This window comes from Lathyrus oleraceus, chromosome 3 (assembly GCF_024323335.1).
Source record: "Lathyrus oleraceus cultivar Zhongwan6 chromosome 3, CAAS_Psat_ZW6_1.0, whole genome shotgun sequence".
Taxonomy (NCBI): Eukaryota; Viridiplantae; Streptophyta; class Magnoliopsida; order Fabales; family Fabaceae; genus Lathyrus; species Lathyrus oleraceus.
In genome coordinates this window covers 39,916,960-39,933,855 of record NC_066581.1, presented here as the reverse complement: position 1 = coordinate 39,933,855, position 16,896 = coordinate 39,916,960, and the positions used below count along the sequence as shown (strand labels likewise).

At 35.0% G+C, this 16,896-nt stretch overlaps 1 protein-coding gene across 3 annotated transcripts; it reads right to left on the bottom strand.

The window, feature by feature from the left end:
• Nucleotides 1-2,072: 2,072 nt before the first annotated feature.
• LOC127132360 (RNA pseudouridine synthase 6, chloroplastic) lies at nucleotides 2,073-8,505 on the bottom strand. Of its 3 annotated transcripts, none has more exons than XR_007806677.1 (10): nucleotides 8,183-8,505; nucleotides 7,982-8,110; nucleotides 7,427-7,681; nucleotides 7,254-7,335; nucleotides 5,352-5,467; nucleotides 5,209-5,263; nucleotides 4,872-4,983; nucleotides 3,852-4,021; nucleotides 2,506-2,853; nucleotides 2,073-2,420 (listed from the first exon to the last, which is right to left on the bottom strand). XR_007806677.1 is itself a non-coding variant. In XM_051061303.1 (9 exons), the coding sequence occupies exons 1-9, from the start codon at nucleotides 8,401-8,403 to the stop codon at nucleotides 2,578-2,580; spliced, it is 1,416 nt and encodes a 471-aa protein (XP_050917260.1). In that variant the 5' UTR covers nucleotides 8,404-8,505; the 3' UTR covers nucleotides 2,073-2,577. The 3 variants fall into 3 exon arrangements, 1 of the variants encoding a protein (XP_050917260.1); XR_007806676.1 differs by having other exon boundaries at nucleotides 2,073-2,404; XM_051061303.1 differs by having other exon boundaries at nucleotides 2,073-2,853.
• Between the last annotated feature and the right edge of the window lie 8,391 nt (nucleotides 8,506-16,896).

Here is a 16,896-nt window from a genome sequence, read left to right as displayed (position 1 = left end):
CACCAAAACCTTTTAAGGGTATGAACAAATATTGTTCCAACAGAAAGTTAATTTGCTTGGCATACTATACTAGATTTGACATGTGCAATTAGTGTGACCAACTAATGTATGCATGATCCAATGGAGAGACACTTGTAAGTTATAGAACGTGTTCTACAATACCTCAAAATCATCCCCGGAGATAAGACTTTGTTCAAAAGAGGTGGAAGTCTAAGTATGAAATCTTACATTGATGTTGATTATTAGCTTCAATGAGTGATATAAAATTTACTTTAGATTATTGTACCTTCTTAAGTGAAAACCTAATTGTTTGAAGGAGTAAGAAACAAAGTATAATTGTTTGATGAAGCACCGGATCAAAATTTAGAGTTATGACACACAAGAGTGTTTTGCTTTCGGCCAAGCCTTGAAGCTTGTTTTTACTTTTAATTAGTTATTTGCATAAAATGGCAAAACTACTTAGAACATTTACCTGTGCACACTACCTCGAGAAATACATACATATACATTATCAACTCAACTAAATAAATTCATTATTATCTACTACTTTTTATTATATATATATATATATATATATATATATATATATATATATATATATATATATAATATATATATATATATATATATATATATATTATATATATATATATATATATATATATATTATATATATATATATATATAATATTAGTTTCATTAACCTTTTTGATTTTATTTCTTTAATATAAATTTTTAAAAAAATATATTTTGTGATTAAATATTTAAAGGTTTATTATATGACTAAATTATTTATTAATAAGTTTTTAGGCTAAGAAATATCATATAATTATATAATCATTAATGGTGTGATTTTATTCTATAAAAAATATATATTGTTAAATTTTATTTTATAATTTTTTAATTAATTCAAATTTTTTCATACTACTACATCAATTACAATAAATTTTAAGAGTTTATCAAAGTTTCATAAATATAACTTTGTGAGAGAAGATGATTATTTATTTATAAGTATTTATAAAATTAATAAAAGATTATTGTTTTTGAACTCTTTGTGGTATTTGTTATTAAATGTCGTTTTTAAAATTGCTTGAGACAGTCTTGGATATAATTGATCTAATAGCTCTAAGATATAACAAAAACTCGATAATTAAACAAATTTTATACGAAAAAATTACGAAAAATAATAGTTGTATGATTAAATTTCAGCCAAGATATTTTTTGATAATTATGTAAGAGATATCTTAATCGCACAATTAAAACCCATTGAAAAATATGAAAATATTTTGATGTTAACTTGTGTTTATGTAACCCTGACAACAACAAAAAAAACGTATCTTTATTTAATTACTACTAACAACTTCCACTCTCCTAATACGGAGATAAGAAGAAAGCGGTGGACAAACTTAATTCAAATTATTGGTGGTTTTTTTATAAAAAGATATATTATCATATTTATTTTATAATAATATATTAAAAAGAATTTAATTGAAATACATTGATAATGTAAAAGAATTTTACAGAATCAGTTAATCATAGACATTGGATATTAGAACAAGTTTGACTTTTATTTTAAAAACCTATAAAATAATGCAAACAGCGGATGGTGATGAATCGACCATGTAAAACTTTTTATACTGATGCATAGTAATTAATCCGTATTAAAAAATTAAAAATATTAATATTATTTAACTAAATCTTTTGATTAATTGTTCGGTTTTTTATCAAGGGTTCGTTTTTATTATTTATCCTGCACCTTTTAAAAGTTCGGACCGATCCTAACCATATGAAATTGATTTGCAATAATAAATCGATCATTATTATTATTATTGCAAATAATATTATTCAACATAATAGGACAAAACACATTAAAATTAATCAGCATTTTATCAAAGAAAAGTCGAACATAACCTACATTTCTTTTGGATGCCAGCTGACAGATATGTGTTAACAAAGAGTTTGTCAACAACAACAATTCAATCAACTTACTTACAAGTTTAGAACCATTAACATTCATTCATCCGTTTAAAAAAGAGTATCGTAAATATTAAACAGTAAATAACATGTAATAATAGTCTGAAGTTCATTAAACAAAAGAACAGGAAAAGTTAAACTGACAACGAGAGCTCAAGGTATTAATCCCACATTCTAATCAGCTAAGTTTCTAATACTGTGACATTTTCTCAATTATAAGTAAATATACATGATTAAAATAATAATCTATCATCTTCTAGCTTACCTATTTAGAGTTGATTAAAATAGAAAAAGATGCTCAAGACTCACTGGTATGTGACAGCATGCACCATCCCCCGATGAAGCTCCTCTTTTTCCCGTTTGTGGTTTCAAACTGGCACAACCTGATCACTGCATTCCTCTACCATTGTCGGGAAATTTTGCATTCTTGCTGCAAAAAGGACAAACTAGCATATAAGTCAGGCATACAATTCAGTTGTAACACTGAATCAGGATGTTTCCAACGTGAATGGCAATGGCATTGGCACTCACTCAACTGAGGCAAAACTATAACATAACTTTGGAGTTGAGTCATATTCTCAACTCGAGCACATTTCTGGCCTTTTAACGCCTCCACCAAGGCAAACCCGCTTTGTAAATGTGTTCATCCTCATCCCATGAAATTTGACAAGCTTGAAGGCCAATTGCAACCCTAGGCTCTTTACCATGTTGTGCAATCCAATTTACTTCAGCTGTTTCTTTTTCACTCTCACTAATGAAATCTCTCTTGTATTTTCCAAATGGATTAAGTCCAGGGTTAGTCATCTCTGCAATTGCAGCATGCATATACATAGAATCACCAATTATTGGTGCCTTACAAGCAGCAAATTGAGCTCGGATCTGCATTAAAATTAAAGTCACTGTATCAATAAAAACGCTAGTTCTGTCTTCCTAAAAGATAATCAGATAAAAGAAATAAGGAAACTTTCTTTGTTTATTCATTATAAATTTAACCATTGAAAGCATATTATATGCATTTATAAGAGATGTTTCAACTGGAGTTTGCTCTGCTGATGAATACAAGTTATGACAATATCATCTATATCAACATTGAGGTAGATGCACGCTAGGGTTGAGTGACGATAAACACCAATGGCTCAAGAGGGACAACAACAGGCGGGATGGTAACGACGAGGGATTAAGGATAAAAAGGTACGAGGATCAACTCAAAGTAATGGACAGACTTATAAAAGATAACATTGACCGGAATGAGGTGTCGTCGAAGAGTACGAGAGTTACAACAATAGTCGTTTTGATACTGATGATAACCGAGGAAGAACGTGACGTGCTTGAGTGATCGACCCGAAAGTTTATCAAGGTCAGAAGAGAGATCATGGACAAAACATGTGGACCTAAAGACATGAGGGTGGGAGTGAATGTAAAAGGGTATTAGGACGTTCAATACCATTCATATAAAAGAATCTGAACGTTCAATTGGTTGGTACCATAGAAGATATAAATTCCATAAAACAAATGAAGGGGGAGATATTTTTAAATTGAAGCACTACTTGACAGTTAAGACAAATATAGCCTAGTATTAGAACCAAAAATTGCTAGAACAATAGAGTTTGTCTGTACAATGGTGATTTGTAGCAGCTGACTGATTGCTTCACTAGCAAAGGCAGCTGGTTAACCGGCTACGGCTCATGAAGGCATGTGATATGAAAACACAGAAAACAAAGTAGGAAGTAAACTACTTTTCAGCTCATCTAAGGATAAGAATTATCAATCAACTACTTTTCATTATTTTTTTGAATTGATCATTCATATTTATTGTAATGTGTTAAGAATTAACAAAATAAAAATACAAACAATACATAAAAGTACAGCTATCAGACCTGATGAGTTCGACCAGTCAGAAGGTTGATTTTACACTCGTACGCGTAATCTTGAGAGGGCCACCCACAGTCTTCAACACAATATTCATCTTGAACAAGAATAGTGGGCCAGGGAATCTTTCTGCATTCCAAGACCTCAAGTTGACAAATATGCCATCCCTTGATAAAATCTGCACTTTAATTAACGGGGTTAAATCAGCAAAACAAGACACTATCTTGAAACCTTTAACCTACTCTGCAGAGCAAATCAAACATTTTAAAGTTTAACTTTACAATGGAAATGCCTTTGCCTTTTGAATCATCATGTTGCTGTAGTACACTAGGTTGGCCAAACACCTATTCAAATTCTACCCAATCAAAGAAGATAAAAATGATATAAGTTGATTAGGTAGCTAATATCTATATTGGCTAATGCATCTAACTAAATCATATGGTTAAAAACTTTATGATGTCACAATTTCCTTCATGTAGTATAAAAATAAATGTTATTCCCAAGTGTGTCACTCTATCTTCTATAGTAACTCATTTCTTTTATTTCTTTTATTCTTTTCAGGGAGTGGAATATTGAATATCAAACAAAGGCAAAGCTAATGTCACAAGTCATGCTTTTGTTAGAAACTGAGATGCATGGAAAGTAAATGAAAGAGAGAGAATCTGAGACTGGAATCTTGTATATTTCAATTATGATAGAATTATAGTATGTTGGTGTATTTATAGTATAGCTAGATACAACTAACTAACTATAATGACAACTGTATGCCAGCTGTCTCCAACTGTCTCTTACAGAGTTCTGACTAAGGAGGAAAGGATTGGGCCAAAGTCAACTCTCGAAACAAGGCAACAGCTCACTATATATACATAAATTCCCAATACTTCTGAGCCACTAATACCATGAGGCATGGAGTTGGCTCTCCCCAGAAGTTGCTTATAATACATAATCATTGAAAGTACACTTATTTCACTATTTCATTTCAAGGTTCTCAAACAATCTTTGCTAAGCATTCCAATTTGTGTAGTTACCTTCAGAAACAAGTCGAGGAGCCATGTTAATAGGACGCATATAGTGCTTAATGATTCCAATTGGTAAAGGAGAAGCTGCAAGAGCAAGATAGATCTTCTTCACTTTTCTCTCCTGAAAAAAAATAATTTAGTGTTCAGCCAATATGAATTAACATATGAACAACATAACAGATAAAATTATTTTGCACATTCACTTGGAGCAAAAGCGAAATGAACATTTTCAAAGAACTAAACCCCGTCTCATGACGAAGATCAATCAGCTCATGCCTTGTGCCAATGTGATTTTATAAATACAAGATTGTTCTAGTATAAGCTATGAAATGACATCAAGAGTTACCCGGATTTTGGAATGAAAGATGGAGCAATACTCTTTATTCCTAGCCAATACTACGCTGCACGCAAATAACAGTCTATTACATTATCTATCGCAGCCAGAATGACAAGCAACACTAGTTTTATATTTTAACATAAACACGTTACCAGCCTTCCGTGCAATTATCAATCTGATGAGTAGTCATCAAAGGGATTGTTAATCCCAAGGCACGAGTTGCAAAGGTTGCACAACTTTCTTCAATGTTGCCGATAGTTTCACCCACCTAACCAAATTTAGAAAATAATACATTGCACAAAAACTTTAGGCAATCACTTGACACACAAGTTAAGAAATGTAGTTAATTTTGCATGAGAGGGGAATGGTGACTTAATTTAAATGTTATGGGAAAGAGAAATAGAAGAGTAAAAAAAAAGAATAATAGATATAAAAAAAACATAAATGCTTTATTGATATTGTAAAGGAAAGTGCTAAACGTCCCAACATCAAACATCGTGAATGCATCACCACGGCAATATTTGTGACCGGCCATTAACACCAATACTGAACCTGTCTTCCGCCAAATTTGAAAGTACAGTTTTGAGGATGGTTTTGAACCAAAATGGTGCACCGTGTAATTTCACGAACAAAGGGTTTGTGACATATAGGCTATAGCATTGCTCTATTGTAAAACGACATATAAATTGGGACAAATTTTTGGGCTAGAATGACATATTCTGTGAGACGGAGGGAGCAATTAATAATGTAGATAATTTCAATACAAGTCATACAGAATATTAAATTACTGACACCCTGAAATAGAAATCTAATGCTATGTCTCATTCAAATCTAGTAAGCATCCTTCATAGCCACTGCTCATATTTTCTCCACCTACTGAGCATCAAGCCAACAAATGATCATTCTTGAGGTTGCTATAGCTAAACTTAACAGTGCTTTACAAAACCATTATTACTTGATAAGGACTACAAGTTAATGGAGCCCAACGCCTATCAAAAGATGGAGGAATCTGGCATTAGGAATCAGAATACTCATTATAAATCTCACCTACTTTGTTAAGATAGAAACAATAATGTTAGATATGGATACAACCTTTCAAGACAATGGTGAAGAGATTCCGGGGTCTAATTAGGAATTATAACGGATGCTTTTATTTCAATTAGGCGTGTTTGAGTAAATTTTGCAATACTTTTTGAAAGACCAGACTGTGGGTCATATATGACCTGGGAGTTGGGTTGTTTAAGCGTTTTAGATTTTAATTTAAAGCTCACGTTTTCCATACTATGTTAGATAGCTTCTATCCTAATAGATTCAATTATACTTTTCATAAAATTATAGGGATTATATTTAAAACAATGGCAGTGTTTTCATTCAGATTGGTGTGTTTTTCCGATGAATTCCTCTTCTCAGTTAGGTGATAATTAAAGAAACCTGGATGTGCAACTTTGGTTTATTTTCTTCTCACATCTCATGCTATTTCCTAAAAAAATCTACAGGACACCAACCTTATCTGATTTGACAAGAAGCAAGCACTGAACATCCTTTCCATCAAAATGGCATTCCTGGTCCTATTTGCTTGAATCTCCACTAGAATCCAACAAACTTCGATATTCTAATAGATACTACTCTTCCCTAGCAAAGATAAATAGAACCTCAACTTACTACATTTCCACCCTTGTTCTTTGCCACTTACTAACCATCCCCTAAACATTAACTCACCATAGAAAACTTAATTTTCAGCTTTTTAATTTTGTCAAAACTCAATCAAGATTATGCTAAAGTTACCATGAAATCAAGAAGGATAGAGAGGGAAGATATTGAAATACATGGACAGGTATTTACGAAACCTGTTAGATTGAGTGCATGATAAAAACCAATCAGCCGAATTCAGATAACAATTTTCACTCTCTCGGTGTAGAAATTGCCATTGGATACCAAAACTACAGGACTTAGCACTGTTGACTTCAATCCAGGATTTAATAACAATTCTATAAGAATCCTATATGGGGATTAATAACTTTTTCTCAGTTCATAGAGTAGGATTGATTACATACTGAAGTACCAGCAGGTTTATCCAAAACCACATACGATTCCTCCAGAGCTATGATCCTTGATCTCCAGTCAATCTCATAGCATCTAAAAATAGATTTAAAGTATAACATAATCATATCATGGCTCTATAAGAACAAAAATGCAATTTCAATTTCCGAGAAACATTCTACTTTACCTAGGAAAACGCTTGGGATGCATGTGCACTCGCAGATAAGTTCCTGGTTCAACAAACTGATTCACATCAGTAACACGGAAAGTTTTCTGGGCTTCTCTTATAGTTTTTCCTTTGATGGAAGCTCTTTTTTGCAGAACCAATGGTTCTGTTACTTCTTTGAAAATTCTAATATGCTCTGCAGTAGCAGTAGAAGGAGGCTCCGGAGATACAAGAGCGAAATATACAGCTCCAAATTGAATCAGATCTGCAACAAACCTTCACAAAGTAAAACTTGAGCCTATTTAGATTAGCTTATTTGAACTTATCTACTAGCATAAGAAGCACTTGTAAGTTAAAAGACTGCAAGAATTTATGAAAACAACTTATGGCATATACTTGAGTTATTTCCGGCTTATTTCTATAAGTTCAAGACAATAGCTTATATGAAAAACAACTTAACTTTATTTTAACTTGTGTAGTAGAAATAGATTATTCATAAGTGCTTATACTATAAGCTGCAAATTAAGCTGTTTATCCGAACAGAGTTTAGTCTTAAATCCAATTTTTCGCACTTACAAATGAGGAAGATCCAAAGCTTTGCAAATGTATTCTAGAACAGGTCCTCCTTCTGAAACAACCAAATGTTCAATTCTTGGTGGAAATTTGTGTGTAGGACATGGAAGCAATCGATCATACTTCGGGTAGCTTAAAGAAAAAGCAAGTATCAGTATATAAGAAAAAGTGTAAGATGCGGAAAGAAAGTGAAAGTGAATGTACCTATTGGAAGAAGAAGATGTAGCGGTTAAGTTTCCTGCATCGGTTGTTGACAAGGCAGTTTCGCCGGTGAGTGCATAGTTACTACTGTTGTGTGAACTCTGACGATGCCAACCAAACGCGTACTTGTTGAGTGATATGGAAAGTGCGGTTGCAATATCTGGAACGGCGAGGTTATGGCGGCTTCCGGGGAACGACACTGGCGCCACCGCCACGAAACCCATCTTATCTTTTGGTTCCGGAGGCTCCTTCACTTGTAAACTTTCAAGAGTGGTGGATACATATTAAGGTGAAGTTTTTCATATATGGACAAAAAAAGAAATGAAGTTTTTGAAATTTAAAATATGATGATGAAGTTTATATATATATATATATATATATATATATATATATATATATATATATATATATATATATATATATATATTGAATTTTGTATCTGAATAATCCATTTTTTTAAAATTTATTTTTAAAATAATTTAGATTTTAAAAAAAAATCTCACTTCACACCTCATTTTAAATTATTATTTTATTTTTTAGTAGATCTATCATGATTGCTAAAAGACATGTGCATGTATGTTATTCGGCAACAAAATCTCTGATAAAAATATTTTTTGTAACATCCAAATTTTCGAGCATCTTGAAAGGAGTTTGAAAAGTTGGTTAGATGAAGAGATTAATATGAGGAAAGAATTAAAAGTATCAAGAGGTTTGTTTCGTACATCTCAATTGTATATGACAATAATGTTATGCATCGTATGTGAGTGCGAGTTAAAGATGACACTGATGTTATGGATATGATGTCTGCAGCAGATGACATTGTTTTGATTTTTATAATCTCTTAGACATGTTGTGGTCTTAAGTCTCTTTTATATGTTGTTTGTGTTGTTGTTTTGTGCGTATTTATCTTGGTATGATATATTGTGTGTTGTTTGTGTGCAAAAATTGTTTGTTTTAAGGGTGTTTATGTTATTTTTTATGTAACCAAAAGTTGCTATATGTATTATAAATATCAAGGTTACAAAAATTTAAAGAAAAGAAATAAATGATCATGTAGAACTTGCTCTAACATTAGGACAATTTGTCTGATTGTCTTCGGGTTGTCGACATATACCACATAATTTTACCATTTTATGAGTTGTATTCGTTTCTCTTCTAATTCGCGTGTTGTTGGGACAATCATTTTTCTTCTATCGTATATTTTCGCTGTGCCAAATTATGTCTCCTTGATATGTAGGTCAATAATCGTCTAATGCTACCACCGGGAAGTTATTGTTGTACACGTTGAAAACATTCACCACTATGGAGATGCACCATTTTGACCGTGTGAAATTGCAGTTGGGAATGCTTCAAAACATCTCAAATCCCCCGACGTGCCTCGGACAATGGCACCAACGAAAAATTAATAAACAATGGATCTTTGACAATTGGAAGGACTTCGCTAAATCTTAGTGTCGTAAATGGAGGCACCGTCGTAACCACGTCTTATGTGGCGTTGTGATGCCAACCCAATCTAAACCAACTAATAATTATATGGCTTGGTACAGATCGGTTACAACTAGGTTTGTCTCCGAAGATAGGTATTTATATGACCTACAACAAACCACTTACACATAAGAAGCTTTAATGTCTAATCCCCCACAAAATTAACATACTTGTTACTCACAACCCCCAACCCAATAAAATTATCGACCCACAAACACATAAGGCCACAACCAAAACATATCTGACACCTAACCACAATACCAAGAGTGCCCCATATATCATCGCCAACAAAATGACTATCATCAAGACACTCAAAATACATATGTCTCTAACACATCATCCTACCATAGGAAAAACACCCAAGAAACATATAATACCAACATTTCCTCATATCATATCCAAAACGCTCAAACATCACAACAACCATATGACTATGTTGTACCCCAAAATTTTCCCCCCACCCCCACTTTTTTATATCTCTATCCAATCATTTGATCAGGGTTCAGTTGCATATATTAATAACTCATGCATAAGCATCATTCATTGTTATGGATTCCAAATGCTTGGCCTATGGAGCTAGGGTTTGTTTGTGCAATAACTTGGCTTGAATTTGCACCAAGGCTCGAGGGCCTCCAAAACCCCAAATCTTCTAAGGATGGGGGTCATGGAGCTTTTGCTTTGTTTGAGAAGCATCGTGATTGATTCAAAGACTTGGATTGAAGGTTATGCTTCACTAAACCTTAATCAAGGAATATGTGTCCTAATGGGCCTCATGGCTTGACTTTTCATCTGGTGATGTTGGAAACCCCAAACTCTTGATATGCGGGATATACATTCATGAAGACCTCATTATGGCATTCCTCAGGGTATGAAAACCCTAATGGTGGCTCCTAACCCTAATCTCATGTGATCTTTCACTCAGTGTGTGTTTCACTCAGCCTCATGTGCTTGGTCCATTCATTTTGTCTCCTTGGTTGTGGTTCCATCATTGGTGCTTGAGCCTATTAGTCATAACCTAAGTCCTTAGTCTCATAACTTCCATCCACCTCCATTTATTCATCTGATCATTGTTATGCCATTATTGCTTGGTCCATAGGTCTTGCTAAGGTTCATGTTTCTTTCTTTCATGAGTCAGTTGTGGATCTTGGGTTTGAGTTTATACAAGCCATTTCAAATTAGTTTATACAGGTCATGTCTATCCATACCTAATTTCAAATCATGATCATAGAAGCCCAAAACTCAATCTTTTTCAAGTGACATGTTCATGTATTAAGTCAATTCATTTTCATTCAATAGGCCAATTCCATTCATTTTCATCCATAAAATATTCATTACATATAAAAAAATGCAAAAAAATGTATGTTGACCAAATGTTGACTTTGGTCAACACTTGACTTTTTGGTCAACTTTGACCAAAGTCAACTCAACCCTTTTGTCATCCTAAACTCCCAAATTTCCCATCCTAGTTCTAATCATATATTCCAAATTCATGTCAATCTTGATTTGACCATTTTGTACTTGAAAGCATCAAAAGCAAACTTGACCACTTGTGTTCAACCACCATGCCCATATCCCAACCTTTCTCGTCTTTAAACTTCGGTCACGTTTATATCTCAAAACCTTTCGATAAATTAGCATTACATAACTTCAACTTCACAGCTATTCTTATCTCTTTTGCTTCATGTCATAATACATTGCAAAACTAATTTTTGGAAGTTTCAGCTCCGTGAGTCGACTCATGACTCGAAGCAAAGCCTTCTGGTCCAAACAGGTCGAGTCACAGGTTGACCCAATTCTAGGAAACCTGAATGAGTCGACTCATCAACTCCTTACGTCGACTCATTTCCCATTTCCATTTGAACCATGTTGCCACGGGTCCGAACAGGTCGAGTCACAGGTCGACCCAATTCTGGGAAACCTGAATGAGTCGACTCATTCACTCCTTACGTCGACTCATTTCCCATTTTCATTTGAAACATGTTGCCACGGGTCCGAACAGGCCGAGTCATAGGTCGACTCAACCCTGAAATAAACTCTGTTTGAGTCGACTCATCCCCTGTTTGAGTCGACTCATTGCTTGTTTTACATGATTTTTGCAAATGGACCAAGTCAGGTTTAACAGTTGGGCAAGATGCAAATCATAAACCTCAAAGGGCCTAGTTACACTGCTATGAGATTTGGACCTGTAGGTTGAACATGAACCCCTGTCATCGAAGATAGCCAAGGCTTGCGAGTGTGCCAAACTAAAGTCCAGAAGTGTGCCCACAGGTGCAATCATAGGTCAATCATACAAAACAAATGCACACCTGTACGAACATCACCATGAGCATAACAACCATGAAGCAATGTTATCGAACCATACCTGCATAAGGCATACCCCAACCTACCAACTGCAGAACCATAATACTGCAAGCTATTGAGACACCACAAAATACAAACTCCTGCCATGCCAACACAATCACAATGATTCTCATACTTTGCATTAACCTACAGCTGCAAGTCACACTTAAACCTGCTTATTACACCTTGCACCTGAGCCAATTAAATAATAGGTCATAAATAAAACTTCAAAGCCAAATCCACTTGAAGTCAACCTGCTATAACCAGTCACTATAGGAATCACTTAAATCCAATCAACTAACCAATTTTGGATCATATAATTAACTCCCAACTCAGTGAGTTAACAGCAAACTCACTGAGTTCGTTCCAACTAACTCCTAACCTGACAATAACTAACTCCAAGCCACATTAATCCCAAGCCTAACCACTATAAAGCCACATCTCCACCATCATTTTGGAGACCTTGGCAATCATCACCTTCAATCCTATGCAATCATTTTCGAATCTCTTTCCCTCTCTCACTCAGAGCTCTCCTCAGACTCCATTGAAGCTTCACATTGAAGCTTCAAGAAGAGTGGGCTTAACCTTGCATCACTCGCAGTTCAACAGTATCACCGAATTTCATAAGAAGAAGTTGATTAGAAGAAGCACTGAAAGCATAAAAAAGAAGATGTAAGGTCGTACCTTTTGATCAAGTGATTTTCCTCTGCTTATTTCGTCTTCCCCGATTCAACATCTCGTCGGAGCGATCCTCGACTTCGAAGGTAGGCTTTTCTGCACCCTTTCGTTGCAACCATGTTATCGTTTTGAAGCATAGCTTAAGGCGACTCAAAACCCTAACAATTAGGACTCTGAATCCTAGACACCGCTGTTTAATTTGTGTTCATGCCTCTAGGATTCTTGAATTCTACAATTAGATTTGTAACGTTGAACTCGGTTCTGCTCAAATTGGAGGATGGATTTGGGTTGAGGAGGTGAAGATGATTCAAATGAGGTATTTGATTCCTGTTTTGGGTGGCCACCGCCGCCGGAGAAATTTTAGGCACGGTGGCCTACGGTATTCTACGAAGGCCTTCGATCAGAGATGGTGGGAACTAAAGGCGCGCATAAGGATTCAAATTCAATTTTGGTTAAGGAGTTTTTCAGACATTGGCATTTGGGCTTGCAATTTGGGCCCAACTGGCTTTTCCTTTCAGCATCACCCCAGTGAACCCATACACCCCTAACTGCTGCTACATTGGAATTTTTGTTTGTTGGCAAGAAGATTCTTGGGCCTAAGGCCCATTCGCTAACCACACACCCAGTTCCAGAACTACACCCCCAATACTTGTGTGATTTTAATTACATTTAATTTCTTTTTAGATTTAATTAGGATTAATTTTGTTAATCACGATTATTTAGATTAATCAATTTTTTAGGATTTTTGGATTTTATTGGAATTTAGGATTAATTAGCATAGATTTTATTAGAAGGAAATTAAGGCTTAATTAGTTTCTAGGTGCTTCTTTTTGGATTTGGTTTAGTCTCCACCATTAGGATTAAAGTCAACTTTAGAACTTAATCCATATTAGGCTCCGATTAGAATTTTAATGAGAATTTAACATTGTCCATAATTGATGTTTCATGTAAAAAGACCATTTTACCCTTTAGGGGTAATTTTGGACATTTTCCCATGAAATCACATGTTCCTTTAGGAATAGAATTAACATAAAATTTTCAATCAACCAAAACATTATCCCTTAGGATTTTCTACTTTAGCATGATCCCTTAGGATAGCTTGATTAATTCTAACCTTTAGAATAGGACTAACCTAGTTCCCTAAATCATTTAAAACCCTCCGATTTAAATTGATCAAAAGCAATTTTGATCAATTAAATCCTTTGAACTCGTATAATTCCACAGTCTAAAGTGAGTGACCAAAAGACCCTTGGTCACTTAATAATACTTCCCTTTTTAAGTTGTGGAACTTGAAGCCTTAAGTCAAGATCTTCTATCAAGGCATCCTCAGGCATACCAAGCAGCAGATTATACAAGACAAATCAAAGGTCAACACTTGGTAAACATGATTCAATTTGTACGAAACGAGCCTCAGGCAATAAGGAATGACGAGATGGAGTCTCTCATATCCTCATCTAGCGCGTCTTTGCGTATGGGGCGTATGCCCCAAATATTCAAAGTGTTCACCCTTATTCATAGACTTTAGTATGATACGAATTGATTAAACTACCAAGTCTTCTTCACACGAGATCAACAATGAATATTCTTCACCAACAACTTGTCAGTTAAGAGAAGTATCATGCGCTACGAGCCTTAAGTAATAGGGAATGACGATACGGAGTCTCTCCTATCCTCGTCTAGAGCGACTTTGTGTATGGGGCGTATGCCCCAAATATTCAAAGAGTTTGCCCTTATTCATAAACTTTAGTGTGATTCTTATCAATCGACTGTCAAGTCTCTTGTCACTTCATTCTCTTACTTCATTCATCACTCTATTCATTTTTATTCATTTTTGTTCGACCATTCAATCATTCTTTTGCCTCAAATCATCTTTTTTTTCAGCCCTTGTGGGATGAACTACAAAAGCTCTGATTTCCTTATTGCACTATAAGGATACGTAGGTAGGAGAATTTAGATTCTTAGCGAGCTATCTTATCTATTGCTACCCTATTTATAATTCAATCATTCTTCATTCAATCTATCCCATCTTTTTGAGATCAATCATACTTCTCCTTAGACTCTTTGTCTATCCTTTTAGGATGTCTTAATGATAGTTCACCTCATCAATCAATAGTTGTTTGGGACTATGCCCAAACACTTAATTTAGTCCTTCCTTTTCGATTTACCTTATAGTGGCGGTCTTACTAGTCCATGTATTGGTAAATTCCTACCTTGCTCTTTGATTCAGATTCTACCTCCTTCTTGGATCCAAGATACTACCCTTCGTTTGATCTTGAACTGTTGGTTCCTCATTCAGTGATAATATTCATTGTACTACATAGTACTGCAATCATTCCTTGAATTGGTGTTTGTCTTGTGAGTCCCCTGTCGCCTAAACAAATATCTTTCTCCTTGTTTCATGGCAGTTAACCTCTGAAATTGGGTTTGTCTTGTGAGTCCCCTGTCGCTTGGACAAATACCTTTTGTTACCATTCTGTTGGTACAAGTCATACTTTTCATCATTGTATGTCTCTATTTCTATTCTCGTTGTTCTGAACTATGATTGCTCTGACTTTCTCATTGCACGATGAGAATACGTAGGCACGAGGATGCAAATCCTTGGCGAGCATACTTCTAATTATTCCTCTTTTGCCTTAGGGCACCATCCATATCTTTTACTATTTAGTATCTACCTTCGAATATAAATCGTTCACCTAGTGACATATTATTCCTTTGACATTGAAATACACTTTCTTTGGGATTCCATATACACCCTTTTAGGACGCCTAATGAAAGTCTGTATTTCTACCTAGAGTTGTTTGGGATACACCCTCAAACCCTTAATTCCTTCTTTTTTGGCTAAACACCCTATAGTGGTGGTCCTACTAGTCCACGTACCGGTTAAAGTTGTTTCCCTCTATGGTACAAATCTCATTTCTCTTATGGATTCCAATACACTTTCACCTTTCGGTTTCAAACAATACTTCTCCAGTCACTTGTCACTAAGTATTCAATTCTGTAACCTCGGTCACTTTATTCTGTTCATCTCCATGATGCAGTTGTATTCTACCTTCATTCACTCCATGTGATATACCTATTATTTGAGCCAAACACACTACCTTTTTGCTCTCCTTCTTATGTCACCTTGTGAACCAATAGATGTTTGAGATTGTGCCTAAACACTTATTTCTTCGTCTTTTTGGCTTTACCCTATAGTGGCGGTCTTACTAGCCCACATACTGGTAATAACCACCTTACTCTTGGGTTCATATTTTCACCCCTTTCGAAGTTCAAAACATTATTCTTTGGTTTAGACCATACTTTGATCACACTTCTTTTCACCTCCCACCATTAGTTCTTCGAACTACAGAGCTCTGAATTCCTCATTGCACTATGAGGATACATAGGCATGAAGACCTTAATCCCCACCAAGCACTTTATCTATTTATTTTCCTTTCCCCTTCTTTTGCGAGTAATCTTTAGATATAACACCTATTTGAGCGAGAACAATCAAAACGGTTCCCATGGATGTTTGAGGTGCTAATACTTTCCCCTTGCATAACCGACTTCCTTACCCAACATATCTCTTTCCCCCGAGTTTTATCGATATTTTCCCTTCCCTTTTGGGATAAATAAAGTTCTATGGCGACTCTGTTGTATGTTCGAGTGTGCGATACGTCCGGGTATATTTCCGCTAGCTTCAGACTATTAAATACCACAATAACTATTTCAACCTTTCTCTAATGAATCATTCAAACCAATGTCCCTCTTCAATTGTCCAAGTCGCACACCAATAACCCCATCAACACATCCCAACTACTCTGACATGGGTTACGAACTCAGTTATGGCAGTGTGTCGCTCGATACACAAGACTTCTTAGAAACATAAGAACTTCTTAGGGATTTTGGTGATGTTCCTGAGACCTTGAATCCTTAAACATATGAGTTGAATCAACAACGAGTGCAACGAGTTAGGGTAGCTATGGGTGTGGAACCGGTCGGTATGATCAACTCGGTTGTCATCGTTAATGTCTCTAAAATTATTTTAAATTAAATATCAATGTTTACTACTTATGTTAAAATAATTCACAATATACACTGGTGCCATATGAATTGACGTCACCTTTGATAAGTTGTACGCTAGTGTCAATTGGACTGACAACATCATATATAGTCGTCAATCTAATTCACACCACCATTAAAAAAATTAAGTGATGTCGTCAATTGACCTGACA